The sequence below is a fragment of the Alligator mississippiensis genome, chromosome 1, assembly GCF_030867095.1.
Source record: "Alligator mississippiensis isolate rAllMis1 chromosome 1, rAllMis1, whole genome shotgun sequence".
In the NCBI taxonomy this organism is placed as follows: Eukaryota; Metazoa; Chordata; order Crocodylia; family Alligatoridae; genus Alligator; species Alligator mississippiensis.
This window is the reverse complement of record NC_081824.1, coordinates 42,134,258-42,149,447: the sequence shown is the minus strand read 5'-3', so window position 1 is coordinate 42,149,447 and position 15,190 is coordinate 42,134,258. Positions and strand designations below refer to the sequence as shown.

At 40.0% G+C, this 15,190-nt stretch overlaps 1 protein-coding gene across 6 annotated transcripts in view; it reads right to left on the bottom strand.

Annotated features, from left to right (window-relative positions):
- The window catches only part of ARHGEF10 (Rho guanine nucleotide exchange factor 10), a 197,706-nt gene that overhangs the window by 100,623 nt on the left and 81,893 nt on the right, over positions 1-15,190 (bottom strand). For 5 of the 6 annotated variants that reach the window (XM_059730148.1, XM_059730140.1, XM_059730171.1 and 2 more), the window contains 5 exons: positions 13,148-13,260; positions 7,141-7,218; positions 6,780-6,959; positions 6,179-6,295; positions 4,924-5,016 (listed from right to left, as the gene is read on the bottom strand). In XM_059730148.1, coding sequence (XP_059586131.1) covers positions 4,924-5,016; positions 6,179-6,295; positions 6,780-6,959; positions 7,141-7,218; positions 13,148-13,260 — 581 coding nt within the window. The remainder of the gene's footprint in view (positions 1-4,923; positions 5,017-6,178; positions 6,296-6,779; positions 6,960-7,140; positions 7,219-13,147; positions 13,261-15,190) is intronic. The other variant, XM_059730159.1, reaches the window with a different exon arrangement.

Here is a 15,190-nt window from a genome sequence, read left to right as displayed (position 1 = left end):
CTACCATGCAGCCAGATTTCTACCCACTGAACTGTTGAGCAGTTGAGCTCATGGGACAGAACTACCGCATGTATAGACTAAAGAATTACTGGCTAGGGTACAGTACTAAAGAAAAGACCTAGGGGTCATAATGGACCATAAGCTAAATATGGACCAACAGAATTTTGCTCTTGTTGCAAAAAAAAAAAAAAAAGAGACCAACAACATACTTGGCTGTATTATTAGGAATATTAATTGTAAATCAAGAGAAGCAATTCTCCTGCTCTATTTAGCACTGGTGGGGCTTCACTGGAGTACTGTGATCAGTTTTGGGCACTGCACTCCAAAAAAGATGTAGAAAAATGTCCAGTGGAAAGATAGATAATTATTAGAGGCCTAGGAAACATGGCTTATGAGGATAGGCTGAAAGAATAAGGATTATTTAGTCTGGAGAAGACTGAGGAGGAATTTGATAACAGCACTCCAAAACTGAGGCACAGGTATAAGGAAGATAAATATAAACTATTCTCTGTGGCCACCATGGACAGAGTAAGAGGAATGATCTTAACCTGTAGCAGGGAAAATTTAGGTTAGGTATTGGGAAGAACTTATTTATTATGAGAGTGGTTAAGCATTGGAATAGGTTACCCAGAAAGGTTGCAGAATCTTCATCCTTGGATATTTTTAAGAGAAGTTAGACAGACATGTGACTAAGCTGGTTTATTCCTTAAAAAGCAGGGTGGATTAAATGACTTCCTTAGGTCCCTTCTAACTTCATTATCTTATGCTTTTAATATGATTTTAATATATATTCGTACATGCAATTGTAATAAAACAGTCTCAAATATAATATAATATATTTTTTAGACAATTCTAAAACAATTTATAGTATACCACCAGTTGTCTTAACAGCAACATTTTTTCTAACTTGTAACTGTTGATATCATTAACAGACTGTTTTCTTTTTAAGCTTTATTTAATACAGCTCTGCATCTCTGCTCAGTATAATGTTACATTTAGTAACTGTTGGTATTGTATACTATTTTTTTCAATGTTTTTTAATACAATACTGTACCTCTCCTCTTGAATTTGATATTACAACTTATATTGGTTTCACTTATATGAACAAACTGAATGATCTAAAGGGCTTTTCAGTGGGTGGTCTCCAAAATGGCCAGGAAAATGGAGGATTTAGTAGTGTACCTTTATTTCATTATTATAAACTCACTAACATGTTGACAGTTCTTCTCACTGTCACTGCAAAGGAAGAAACAGTATCTGTTCCTAAAGACTGCCATAATTTCCAACTCTTTCCAAATTTAAGGTGTACATTTGAACTATTTGGATTGAATATTTTCCTTTGACAATGATTTCTATACATCTCTATGTCTGTATGATTATTTCTTACCCCACTGTTCCCTGTCTATTCCACTCCATCAACAATGCTAGCCCTATCTGCTCACTTGTGAATTCTCTCCCATTACCATCTCTGCTTTTTTTATTCTACCCTTTGTGTGGTGTCATCCTCAAACTAGTTTCCTTCTGTGACAGCTACAACAAAATGTGAAATTGATAACAGCTAGTGTGACAGAATTGGAGCTGCTCTGTAAATGTGGAATGTTGGCTTCATTATTGAGATGCTCAGTAGATGAATATATTGAATCATTTTAATAAGGAACTGGAAAGAAAACTAAGCTAGAAGAAAACAGAACGATTCAAGAAAGCCGATTTGCTGCAATCACTCAAGAGTTATTAAGAGACAATGCCAGGACAGGAAATGGTCTGTAAACCACAAAATCAAAAGAATTACAATAGTTTAAAAAGGAATACTCTCTCAAAAGTAGGAAGTTATTTAAAGGATATATGCAAAGACAGAGAAATCTGGGTTATCTAAAGAAGGCTAGCCTGCTTGGCCAGCAATCAACTGATAATAAGATGGACATGAGAATGAATGATTGTTTTAAAATCCATTTGTAATAAATGTTTGCTCCTAGTGCAAAAAAATCCTCCTTTTGGTTAAGGATGCAGGTTACAATCCATACACGACTGATTACAATTGCTTGACAGGAAGAACTGCAGATGCTAAACCCAAGTGGCAAGCATGAAGCATCATCAATGTGTGGGAATTACAAAATTTTACCTGACAGGTAAAGAACTAGGCTTAGCACCTGAAGGGATGCACTTACAGTGAGACTGCACCTTGCACTTAGCTCTTAAGAGTGCTTAAAATTTGAAAGATTGCACATCCAGGCTCATTAACTACTGCTAAGCACCTTTCAGACACCTAAAACGTATGTCACTTCACTGGAGGATTATCACCGATTGGTGTTACTTAGCTAGTTTTAAGTGAATTTCTGAGCATTCCACTGACATAAAACAACCAATTTGGAGTCCCGAAGCATCCTGGGATGCACCATTCCCAGCCTTTCCCTCTCTCCTGCTCCAAGGACAAACTTTCCACCCTCCTGAATTCTAGAGTAGCTGGCGTACCCCAGAAGGAAACTACAGAGGGCAAGGGGGGTGGGGGGCAGTCTTCAGCGATCCACACACCCACTCCAGGCAGCCTGTCCTGCATGCCCCCACCCCACCTGCTCCTCTGAAAAACTGCAGCCACCCAGCTGCTGCAAGGGAAGATACTGACCCTTAAAAGTTGAAGGAGTAGCTGGGAAGATTGCCAGAGGGAGGTGCTACTGGCCCTGGCCAAAACTTGAGCCCTGATTCCCTGTGTTGGGGAGTTGAGCAGGGGGTGTCAGCCAGCAAATAGTGTGGGGTTCTGCGTCATGAGTCCCAGTTCCCTCCTCAACAGCCCCCTACCCGCAATTTTTGCTGGCAGGAGCTGCCTCCAGCTTCCCCAAAAGAGCAGGAAGCTCAGTAGCTGGCTGGAATAGCTGACTGGCATTCAGCCAACCAGCATTGTGGGCTGTGAGATGCTTGGGGCACCAGAGAACTGTGGATGGGCTCCTGAGACCTCCTCTTGTAGTGCCCACCACCAGACCTATGCCAGCCCCCTACTGGATAGCCTCCCCTCTTTGCAGCCTATTCTGGCCTGCCCAGCCTCAAGCCAAAGGGGGTGGCTGCTTGGGGGGCCTGGGTAGGGGGGCCTACAGGGCCTGGGCCTCTCCCACCACCTGTAATTTATTGAACCACGTGAGTTTAGAGTCCTTAATTTTTTTTTATCTCTTATTTCATTTAAATCAAACAAAAATGGTTTTTAAATAACTAACTTTTACATAAAACCCCCATGCCCCACATCTATATTTTTCTACCTCCTGCCATGCTGCTGTACCTCCAGGCACACTGCTCTCCTCCCTGCTCTAGAGCAGGGACAGCCAGGCCAAACATGCCTCTACTCACTAGCCCTCTAATGGCAAGTCTGAGCATTGTACATTTGAGAGGGTATTAACCCATAACATGCCACTGATCATTAGCTCATAATAACCTTAACACCAGCTAACACTTCTTACACTTAGCACTTGCAAACTGCAACATCTAATTTCACTCTTAGAGAGATAAGAAAGGAAAGAAAGCTTGCTACATAACCATGGCAGCTATGTTGTGCAGATATTTGGTTAAAGGTTAAAAAGAAATTACATGCAATAAAGTATGCATATAGAAATTTATGAAGTATATAAATACTGTGTATATTGTGATATTAGCTTCTCCACTACAACTTTAGAGGAAAAAGGAACCTGGAACTAACATGATCTGTGTCCATCATGTGGTATTATATGGTATAATCTGCTTCTTACTCCATTTGTTTTTGTTTCTTTTGCCTCCAGGCCCCGCCAAGCACTTTAAGGTAAACTGATAAATAGTTTCATTTAGGTATGTTGTGAAAAGTCAGGTCTGTATTCGGTGCCTAAAAATGTTAAGCTATACATGCTTATTAATATTTTCAACGTATTCAGACATTAACTCTCACGATGCCTAGGCCATTTGGAAAATCCCATTAGACACCTGTCTACATTCTTCCTCACTTACCTACGTATATATATCTAGCCATAAATTCTCACCTGGATTATGTTCTTAGATTCCAAATTCTCCAAGGAGGGGTACAGGCACTGCATTTTCCTAAATGCTTTTTAACAGCAACTAGAACAATGGCACCAGCTCTTAGGTGGGGTCTTAGAAATTACAACCAAAAAAAGAACAATAATTCAGAGCTATACAGAAAGACCTTCAGCTTCACTGCGCGATGACTCACAAGCTCTCTCACATTCACCCTCATAGAACAACTGGTCCTTTATCTGAATGTGGTATAGGCTGCCTTTAAAATGAGAACTGCAACCCATAGGTATTTTAATTCGTGACGAAAGCTTTTGTACATAAAGAATACCTAAAGAACTATTTATTGACCTGCAAAAGTAAAGCATCCAAAACTTTACAGATAACATATTTACACTAGCATAATTTATATTGGTTTTGCACACCAATGTAAATAATAGCAAGACCAGGAGCAAATAGACAAGCAGTTATGTCAGGTTAATTGTGCAGAGTAACAGCAGCCACAGTCAACATAGCATATTATTGCAAGGTCCTGGGGAGCAAATGACAACTTATTTGCCTTAAGCATAGAGTAGTCTGTGGACAGACAACACCTGCAGTGATTCATTCAGGGGACAAAATTCCCACAGTTGAATGATAGATAAACATTGGATTTACACTGTCTGTCTGCTCCTTCATGTAACAGCCAGTTGCTCTGGTTTAAATGAATCATCTGCCCAGGCCTTCACACTAGTAACCTTTTCCTGCAATATATCTACTGGTTAACACTGCACCCAGATTTGGAAACTATACTTGCACACTTAAAATTTGCATTCATATGTGCTCCCCAAAGTCAAGAATAGCTCCTACTTCCATGTGCTGCTTTGGTACACCATTGATCCTACATAATCCCAGCAGAGCTTGAATATTGACAGAGAATACAAAAGGAACAGTTCTCACCTGAAGCAAAAGAATGAATTGTGGGAAGCGCTGTATGGGTTTCATCATTAACCCATAGAGTGTGATTCGATCAGGGCTTGACTCCTGGCATTGCTGTAATGAGAAAGTTGCACCATTTCCTCATGTTAGTAGAGTTCTATCATTACCTTTTGGAAGATGAAAACATTTGCCAGAACTTCCTGCATCACTGATGTCCATCATAACAAGAACCGAGCGACCACCACCCAGTTTTATTTAGAAAAATTTGTTTGCCCCCTATGATAAAAAAAATCTCACCATGAAAACTATGGCAAATTAACAAACTGAAAAGTGCCTCCCAAAACAACAAGGGAAATAGGATGAAACATCAGCAATGCCACATTAATCTGAAATGGGAATACAAGACATTTCTACTTTTAATTTAAGAATGTACTTAACTTTAACCATAAAAGTTCCACGGGCTTCTTTCTGGGTTTTGATTTTAATCTTGTAAATAAATCAGTAATTAGTTCATTATTTTCTACTAAGGTTGTTCTGTGTCTTGCCAGATTATCTAGTAGTAAATATCTATGTTTGATGCATCTGTATTTTAAAAAGCAGCCTGGGTACACTGTCATAATCTCAAGGCTGCTTAAGCATAAGCGTCTTTACTTAACATCAAAGGAGACCAATGGAAAGGAGTTATTTAGTCAGTTCTCTCTACATTCAGAAGGAAAATCTTAGAATTCTCTTTATGGCTCTTATGACTGCTAGCTGAATAAAATGACGATTTCATGGATATTTTTTCTTTTTGAAAAAGGTTCCATTTTGCATTAAAAATTTCAAAATTTTGAAATATTTTGAACAGTTTATATTTAAACGTAACCAAGGAAGAAGCCACCAATATAATACCAAAACAAGGCAAAGAATGCTAACCAGCTCTAATGCTCAGGTTTTGAAACTGCATGAGCCCTGGAGCTCTGACCCTCAAGAACCTCATTTTGTTTGGTCAGAACTGAAGATTATAGCCCTCAGACTGCAGGCCTAATGGAGGCAAAAATCCCCCTGATATCAGTGAGTACCAACAAAAAGCTGGTTATGACTCCTTAATTTTGAGTACCAACCCTGGAAAATATTATCTGGGTTTTTTTTTCCTTTTTTTGTGCTAAAATCTGAACGCCAACTTCACTAATTATATTCTAGACAGCCTCATTTGGAGAAATCTTTCTCTAATGTACAACATGGGCAACTTCTATTAATCCCTCTGACCCACAGTTTAAACTTTCAAAATACTCACCTTTAAAAAATCTAGAAAGGCAGGCTTAGTGGCACATGTTTTCTTGAGAATCCCCACTGCTGTACTGAAATTATTTACATATTCACTATAAGCATCTAGCACCATCGATTTAGAAAACTGAAACAGAGAAAAAGACAAACCTTAGTTGTTAAAAGAAATCCACCTGAAGACACTCTTATATGGATTTTTGTCAGCTAAGGATGTGGTCTTGTAAGAAGCAAAGTGCTCACAGGAAGGGCTAGATATCATTAACCTAGGAAGACCTTATTACTGGGGTGAAAAAACACTGATGCAACATACAGACAGGTCTTAAAGTGTGTTAAGTCCAACAATTTGAAGACATAACCATTGTGAATTTCATATGGAAGAAATCTGTTGGTCCATTTGTGTCACAGACTTACCCTAATGGATGCATGTGCTATGACAATAGCCAATGGCAGTGATAACCATGAAACCATAATAGGACACCCAAACTGGTTGGAAGAGGGGTGAGAAGAGAGGTAAAGGAAGGGTGAGGAAGAGGGAGAGTCAGACAGAGAGAGAGAGAAATAATCTTTTAAAGTTTTTCTCCCCATGTATCCATTAACATGCATTTACTTACTGAAGCAACAAAGACATCTCCAATCATTTCAACAGAATCCCAGTCAGACACCCGACTGGCCAGTGCTATCTGAAACATTGAATGGCACTGAAGAATTTCTTTGATTCGATAAAAGACCATTTTGAGTTTCCTTTCACTCAGTAATTTTGGTTCCATTTCTGATAGGGGCTTCTCATATTGCTGCAGAGTGAAAGCAGATTTATACAAACATAAATTTAACACAAGAAGTAAAAGCTAGTAAGATCTTACTAACACTTAAAAGAAAACATACTGGATCTGATGCCTCTCCAAGGGTACTCGCAATATAGCTAATGACTTTCCAAACTATAAAACTATAAAAGGCCAAGAGATATTCAGGTACCTCTAGAATTCTTTTGAGAGCATCCACATAATTCTTCTCACTGTCAACCACAGAGCCCAAAATGTATCTTCTCACAACCTATTTAAAGATATAAAAAAAATACATCTAAAACTTTAAGTAGCTAACTACCTCCCTCATTTCCAAGACTTACTTAATGATTTATTATAACTGCTAGAGATCCTATAGACATTTGGAATTTGATACCTTTTCTTTTTGTTAACCCAGACAAATCACTTAACTTAGATAAAAATGTTAGCCCTTGTTCCCTTTATATTTACAAGGAAAATAGAATTGAGATTCTTAGACACAATGAATGAATCACATTAAGTTAACCATAAAGTTATTAGGGTAATAACTCCTGTATTGAGATAAATTTCAACAAGAATACCTGAGTGAAACTATAATAAAATACATTCTGTAACCTTACATAAATTTAGGAAATGTACTGTCAATCTAAAAGTAATTACTTTTTAATAGTGTGTGCCTTGTATAACCATTAAATATATCTTTTATTTATTGATTGTCATATGTTATAAGTTTATATTTGGGTCCTATTTCAAATGTATGTATGGCAAACTTCTATTCTAAGCACAGGTGAGAACAGAAACCTTCATTTCTTGATATACGGCCAGAAATTTTGAGTCAGATGCGATTTCACCCATTATGTTTGTAAGTGTGAACCTATTCTGCCTCTCAGGTCATTGAAGAAATTAATCAAAACAGTGGATAGATCTTCCTCTAGTTCACTGCTTTTTGGAACTTTATCTTTACGATAACGACTATCAGGGACTCTGGCATGGTTAAACAGGACCACACTTAGGCACCTAAATCCTTAGGTGCCTTACAGGCGGAATAAGATTGTGCCCTAGGGCTAGAAACAGAATTTACACATTAACCAGTGTAAATGATCCAAAACCAGTTCAAAGCTGTAACGCAACAGAAGTTCAGCATACATAAACCACTTTCAAAATGGCCAAAATCAGTTAAAGATAAACCCGGACAGATGCAGTATCAGACTGAACTGATCTAGGTTTAAACTGGTATATTCTACTTCTGTCTCAGATCTCCTCCAGATTCTAGTTAACTCATAGTCCCCCAGCATCCCATGATGCTTTGCACCTCCCCTGCAAGCCCCTCCTCACAGGGTGGGCAGGTGAGCCTTGGCCCAAAGGCTGCTTGCTGCAGCCACGCTGGGAGGTATACTCCAACACCCCCCAGCTTCTGGCCTCAGCTACTGCAGGCATGTGGCTGCATTTCCAAAATCAAAAGTGAACGTCTGTTCACTTGTTTATTGGTTCAATCTATGCAGCTCAGACTAACCTGCAAAGATTGAATCAATTCAGCCTTGGGATTTTTCACTCAATGTACTTAGCTTAGGTGTCCTGTCCTCAGCATCAGCCTCCAAGTGTCACATGTTACTCTTTAAAATTTTAGGAACATACTAAGACTAATTTAAATGGATAAAAGCTCCTGATAGGGACTTGAAAGTAAAAATGTTTACAAAAGTTTACCAGTGAAAAAGTATTGAAATAGGTCAATGTTCTGTTCCAGGTATCTTGAAAGTATTAGTTTACAAGAAGGAAAAAAAAATCTTATTCATTCATGTACAATTTGATGGAATTATGAGTTTTATGAGATATTACTTTCATTTAACCTTCTTCCAGAGCATATTGTGCTTTCTATGTTTTGTAGCTTTTACTACATATAATAAAAGACATAATACTGCTTGCATATTGTAGCAGGACACTAAGGTGCCTGCTACTACGAGAGCCAGGAAGGCTCATCAGGTGCCGGTCGCTAAGGCAACAAAAAGGGGCTAATGGGTTACACCTGCCTAGCCGGCTGAAAGAAGGGGCAGGGCCTGGCCTATATAAACCACAGGCAGGAGGCCAAGCAGGGGGTTCCCTACCAGCAGCCAAGGCAGAAGGAGCTCCCTGCCAGAAAGAAAAGACAAACTGCCCTGCCAGAAAGAAAAGAGAAGCGGAGCTGGGATGCCAGAGCAGAGTTGGCCACCACCGGGTGACAGAGAACCCTGGTAGGCCTGAGCACAGTTTAACTGGAGGCTTATGTTTGCTTTGTAGCCCAGGGACCTGTGTTTATGTTGCAGGTTGTTTATCACCGGTGGTTTGGGAGAGGCTATAAGGAGATGGAGGAGGCCTCATAGGGGACTCACGGTAGAGTGAGGACCCCAGCCCCAGTGAGGGCACGGAGTTCGGGGGTACAAACCCCAGCTCCAGAGAAGAGCCCTGTGAGAGGGGGCAGCCTTGCAGAGGGAAGAGCCCTGTGAGAGGGGGCAGCCTTGCAGAGGGAAGAGCCCTGTGAGAGGGGGCAGCCTTGCAGAGGGAAGAGCCCTGTGAGAGGGGGCAGCCTTGCAGAGGGAAGAGCCCTGTGAGAGGGGGCAGCCTTGCAGAGGGAAGAGCCCTGTGAGAGGGGGCAGCCTTGCAGAGGGAAGAGCCCCAGTGAGAGGGGCAGCAATACGGAGAAGGCCCTAGTAAGAAGGACGACGTACAGAGAAGGCCCCTAAGGCTTAGAGATACAGAACACCCGGAGCAGGAGAACTGTGGCCAAGTGGAAGAGAGGTAGCCTCCCTATAAAAAACACAGATATCATCAAAGTCGTGGCGGGCAAGAATAGGAGGGTGCAAGTCCGAAGCTTGGCACAGTACAGGAGGTGACAGGGGCTAGCACAGTGACCCTGCTGTCCCTCCTGTTACACATATCATTCTTTGTGTTATGCACAGGTCTACTTTATTTGTGTAATGCACAAATCCATTCTACTAACATTTTTGCTACAATAGCAAGATGGGAGAACTAGGTCTTTTATCCCTTAAAATACTGTAACAGAATACTGTGATTAGTGAACTAAAATTAATTGAAACTAAGTAATTCCATCATCCTGCATTTCCAGACTCACAGAAAGATATTGTACATAAAATAGACATAGTCAAGCAGGAACGAGTTTTAAACAGTATCTATTATGCCACCTAGCGGCTGACAATTGCATATTCACAAAGAGAAGTGTGGTATAACGGCAGCATTGGAGTGATGTTGTAGTTGTGATGGTCTAGGAACTACATGAGAGGCAACGATTTTTTTTTAGGTGTTACCTTTTATTGGACTAACTGTATGGTTGGGATAAAGCTTGAGAAACTTTCAATGCAAGGCATTCTACATGGGGTCTGAGGAGGGAAGCAAGCACAATTCAGCTCTACCCACTAAGAAGCGTGGGGAGAGCTGAAAAACTGGAAGAAATTCCCAGCGGTGGCAGACAGACAATTAGGAGAAGAAAAGAAACTTGATTACTGGGAGATCAAAACCTATCAAAAAGGAGGAGGGTGATTATCACCTGTAGTATGTAGGAAGAAGTTCAGGAATTGGGTATATTACAGTGTACTCTAAAAATCTATACAGGTGTTCAGGCCTTGGTTACTAGTATCCAGCCAATTTGTGAAGCATACAGTTGGTCCAATAAAAGAAATAATTCAAAATAATCCTTGCGCCTTGCATATGGTATAACTAGCACATGCTTAGAATATTACCAAGAGCCTATAGATATATTGCTTCATTTTTTATTCACAAAGAAATGCCATAACACAAATATGCATGTTAATCACAAGCATATGGATTTTTATGCTTGATACACAATGAATATAATAACCTAAGCAAAAGAATACAATGGGCAAAAGAATGATACAAGCCTTACTTCCTCTCACTAATGACATTTCCAGTGTTTTATTCCAGACTATTCCTTTTTTAAGTTATGGGACCATTCATTTACATCTGGACCATATAAATTTCTTCTTGATATCCACATAATCAAAACTTTGAAGGCATTAATATTATCCTTATTTCCCTTGTCACAAGGCGAGGGGGGGAAAGGTTCCTTTGAATTGGAGGCCACATTTCCCCTTATATTTATCCACTAGCAGATAGTCCCCAGAAAATTTTAATACTCCTTTTTCCAGAGAAAGGGCTCCCACTATACAAGGATTAGTTTCTTGTTAGTTTCTTATCTCCTCTGGCAGTGTGCAACTGCCAGCTTCCACCTGCCTGCTTCTATATTCCTCAGGTCACTCATCAAATTTCCTCTGCCAAATCAAGCTGAATTGAGCATGAATTTCCTCAGCCAGCTCAGTGTGGGCTATGAACTTTGAACCAGCAACAGCCGGCTGGTCTCAGCAAGCAGTTGTGCACTGTCTGCTAACAAACTTGGAGGCTCTTTTCAGGACTGGAACCAGACCCCAAGCTTATAGAGATGTGAATATAGAAATCATCTTTGCCACTTTCCTTCTATGGAGTAAAAACCTTTCCGTACAAGCACTGAAAAGGTGAGATCATGTAATACTAACATCCAAATACACCAAAATGAACTTAACATCTACTTTTTAGTATACACAGATATCTTTCTCTTGGTATTACATAGACACCAATTATAATTTACAACAAATAGACCATTCTGTTGGATTTGGATATCTAAAAAGACAGAAACAGTACTGAGAATCTCCATCCTATTTTTATAAAGCAGGAAGAATTTGGGTTGATGATGGAGGCCTACTGGGTTTCTTAAAGTGAAACTGCATGATACTGGACAGGTATTTATAATGTGTATTGGTGTCAAAAGGTCCTGATTAAGATACAGAGCCCTATTATATTAAACACTCTGTTACAAGTAGAAAACACAGCCTTAGATCACCAGCTGGTGACTTCCTTGACTTTCTAGGAATTAAGCTTAACTTTGAACAAGTTATTCCAGTTAGCTCTGACTTCAAGTGCTGGGTGTTCATTCTTTCATGGTGCTGACCAGCTCAGGAATGGACTACAACCGGAATTAAGAGTGCTTAGCATCTCCAAAAGTAGCTCATTTTCTTGCAACAAAGAGGCTTCCAAAACTATTCATTTCATAGAGTGTATTTTCTTAGATAGTAAAGCATACTTCTAACCAGTCTGTTCATTTACAAGGCTTTGTTTAACTGGTCTTCATAGACACAACAGCCAGAGCATTTCAGCCAGAAATAGCAATATCTTCTCTTTTACAGTGCTGCACATAATTACTATATTTTTCCAAAACAGGAGAAATGTCAATGGTGCAGCCAATACTCTAAACTTAAAATGGAGAAACAGGAGCACTGGTAATATCTCTTCATCCAACAGCAATGTTTTGCATACCTCCAATTCCCCACCCTCCCCGCACCCCCTGCCCCAGCGCTACTCTTAGGACACGCACATGTGTATTTCATTCCAAGCTATTCATTTTAATTTAACTTTAATTTTTAATATTTCCCATATTTTATCACATATAAAGTGCCCCTGAATAAAGTGCAGACCCCTGAATAAAGTGCAAAATGACAGAAAAAAAAATATTTTCTTGAAAATATCAGTAAGTATGTTATTTCAGGGGAAAAAACAAGCATCTGCAGTAGGAGGGAGCAAAAGTCTGTTGTGACTTTTTTAACCCCCTTGCTACCGGATGCAGAGCTTACCTGCCTCAAGAACTGGGGCAAAACACTTCAGGTCCAGCAAGATCAGGCTCCCAGCTAACATTACTGGCTGAGCTGAATTGCCCAGCCCTATTACTTGAGCTAGGTGGTCTCTCAGCTAACTTGGCAAGCACCACTAGCTGCCTACTCAGAGAGAGAGGCCGGACAGTTCGGCTCCTGCAAGATCAGGCTTTTGCTCCCTAACATTTCCTCCTTAAAGCCATGAATCCTAATTCCAGGTATTAATTTATGGAATATTTGTGTGTGCTATATGTGAGTTAATATGGTAACTCCAATTCTTAATTTGGAAAAAGAAAGTTCAAACAATAGAATATTTTTTTTGCATCTCTGGCCAATAACTGACGAGGTAGAACTGTGTGCATGCTCCTCAATTTCCATGGAGTTATATATATCTATCCTAATTCATCTTAAATTTCAGCCCAAATCCAAAAGGAATAAACTGAATACTATTAGTACTGAAGTGACGGGGGAAAGAAACAGACACAAGTCCAGATTCCAGAACCCGCGTACCTGTTGCTGTGATAATCCTTCAGGCATAGGAGTCATAATTGCTTCTGTATGCATACAATCTACATCAATGAATAAATGTAATTCATCTTCTTCCAGACAGAGTGATCTATGATCTATAAATAATTAAAGTGTCAGTTATATATAAGTTTATATATAAAGTATATAAATATATATAATTTGAACTCTCATGAACCCATGATTCTATGTTAAAGGAAGGTGCCAGTAATGTACAAATGCAGCTCCATCAGTGACAATACCAGGGTTGCTGGTGGTGTTACCCTGACAGACCCCCTCCACATGTGCAAGTATAAGCCCAATGGAATCTTATGTGCTATTCATAAATTAGATCCCATCGTGCCTTAATGCTAGTGCAGGGGAGGCCCGATCTTGCGCTCCCCCTGCACCAGCAAGAAGCAAGCTCTCGTAGCTTGGAGCCCCCTCATGCCATGCACCCCCATGACTGGGAGAGTGGGATGATCACAGCCACACCCTGTGGCTGCCAAGACTCAGCTAGGTCCAGGCACTGGGAGGCATGCTGTGGCAATCCAGCATCTGCAGCTGTGGGATGCTGAGACCCAGCAGCTGCAGGGTGCTACCAGGATCTACAGAGCAGGCTTAAGTCCCCAGCAGTTGCGAGACTTGCAGTTCCAAATGGGCACAGTGCACCCCTGCTACACATGCCAATTAAAGCTCAATAGCAACCAGCTATAAAGTTAGTACACATTTTAGAGGTCTACCTTTATAGCTTGTTGGAGTTTTTTTATGGCTTGATAGTGACTTTGCATGTGTAGCTTGTCTTAAGATAATTGTACAATTAACTAGCTAATTGTGTGATACCTGTAACATGTAGAGGGGGCCATGGAGCCATGTTAATGGTATAGTAAGTGTGAGAGTATTCTGGAAAACAAGAAGTACAAATAGTAGGTCTACTTCTCATAGCCCAAAATACAGCATATAACATCTGGAAACAGAGCAGGTCTGGCTCAAGAGGATCCAGTTATGCAACAAACTTCCAGGAAATTTAGTGAATCTACCATCTGAACCTTTTAAAAATGCTTTAAAATCTCCCTCTTCAGAAAAATTCTTTCTACCACAGTTCCAGGAAATAAATAAACCTAAGTAAATCAACTAACCAAAACAGAATTCTAGCAATTTTTTCCCCACTCTTAAAATGGAAGAAGGCTGAAACTCCCTATATGCTTTGCTATTAATACTGATTTTATGTAAGAAGCACTTAGAAAATACAGTGATAGGTGGCAGTATACAGACAGGTATTAGTAAAGCAATGGTACAGAAAGCAAAGTATAAGCAAGTAGGTCTTAGAAAAAGCAAATTCTTAAAGTATTTTAGATAATGAGATCTATATAAACACTTAAGGAATCTGAAAAACCAGTCAATTCTTTACCAGTTCCCTGCTGACTAGGTAGCAGACTGAGGCCTCAAACAGTCCACACATGGGAATGCCCTAGTACAGAGCTAACACAGCCCTAAGAGATCCAAGTACAATGTATCCAAAATATCCTGACAAAGGCCAAATAGCAAATCTTTCTTTCCAATAAATATGGATGCAGAGCAAAGTTTTACTTTTATAAGCAAGGAAGCTTGTGCATGTCCTCTGCCATTGTGATAGTACTGAAATGCCAATGTTCAGGAACCATTTAGTGTCCACACAAGGACACTATCGTGTCTACATCAGTCTTTCCTTCCTTGCAACTGTAACAATTCTTTTCTGGCACCTTGAGTGATGTAACAGACTAGCTCCCAGAACTTACTCTGGATAAGGATACATTTGAATTCATGAAGATATTCCCCTTCCAAAATATATCTTGATGGTCTGCTGCTGAGTAGAGCTTTGTCTTTGTCTCTGTTAGTTTCCCTCAAAGATCCTAAGTTTTCCTCTAAGATGTAATGGTCAGTAGCATAACAATGGGTGGGTGAGAGGGGCATGAGCCCTTGGCACTGCCTAAAGGTAGTTGCTCCACTCTCATATCACCCACATCCAAACCCTGCACCTTTCCTCCACAGACTGCATCTCCAGCTCAG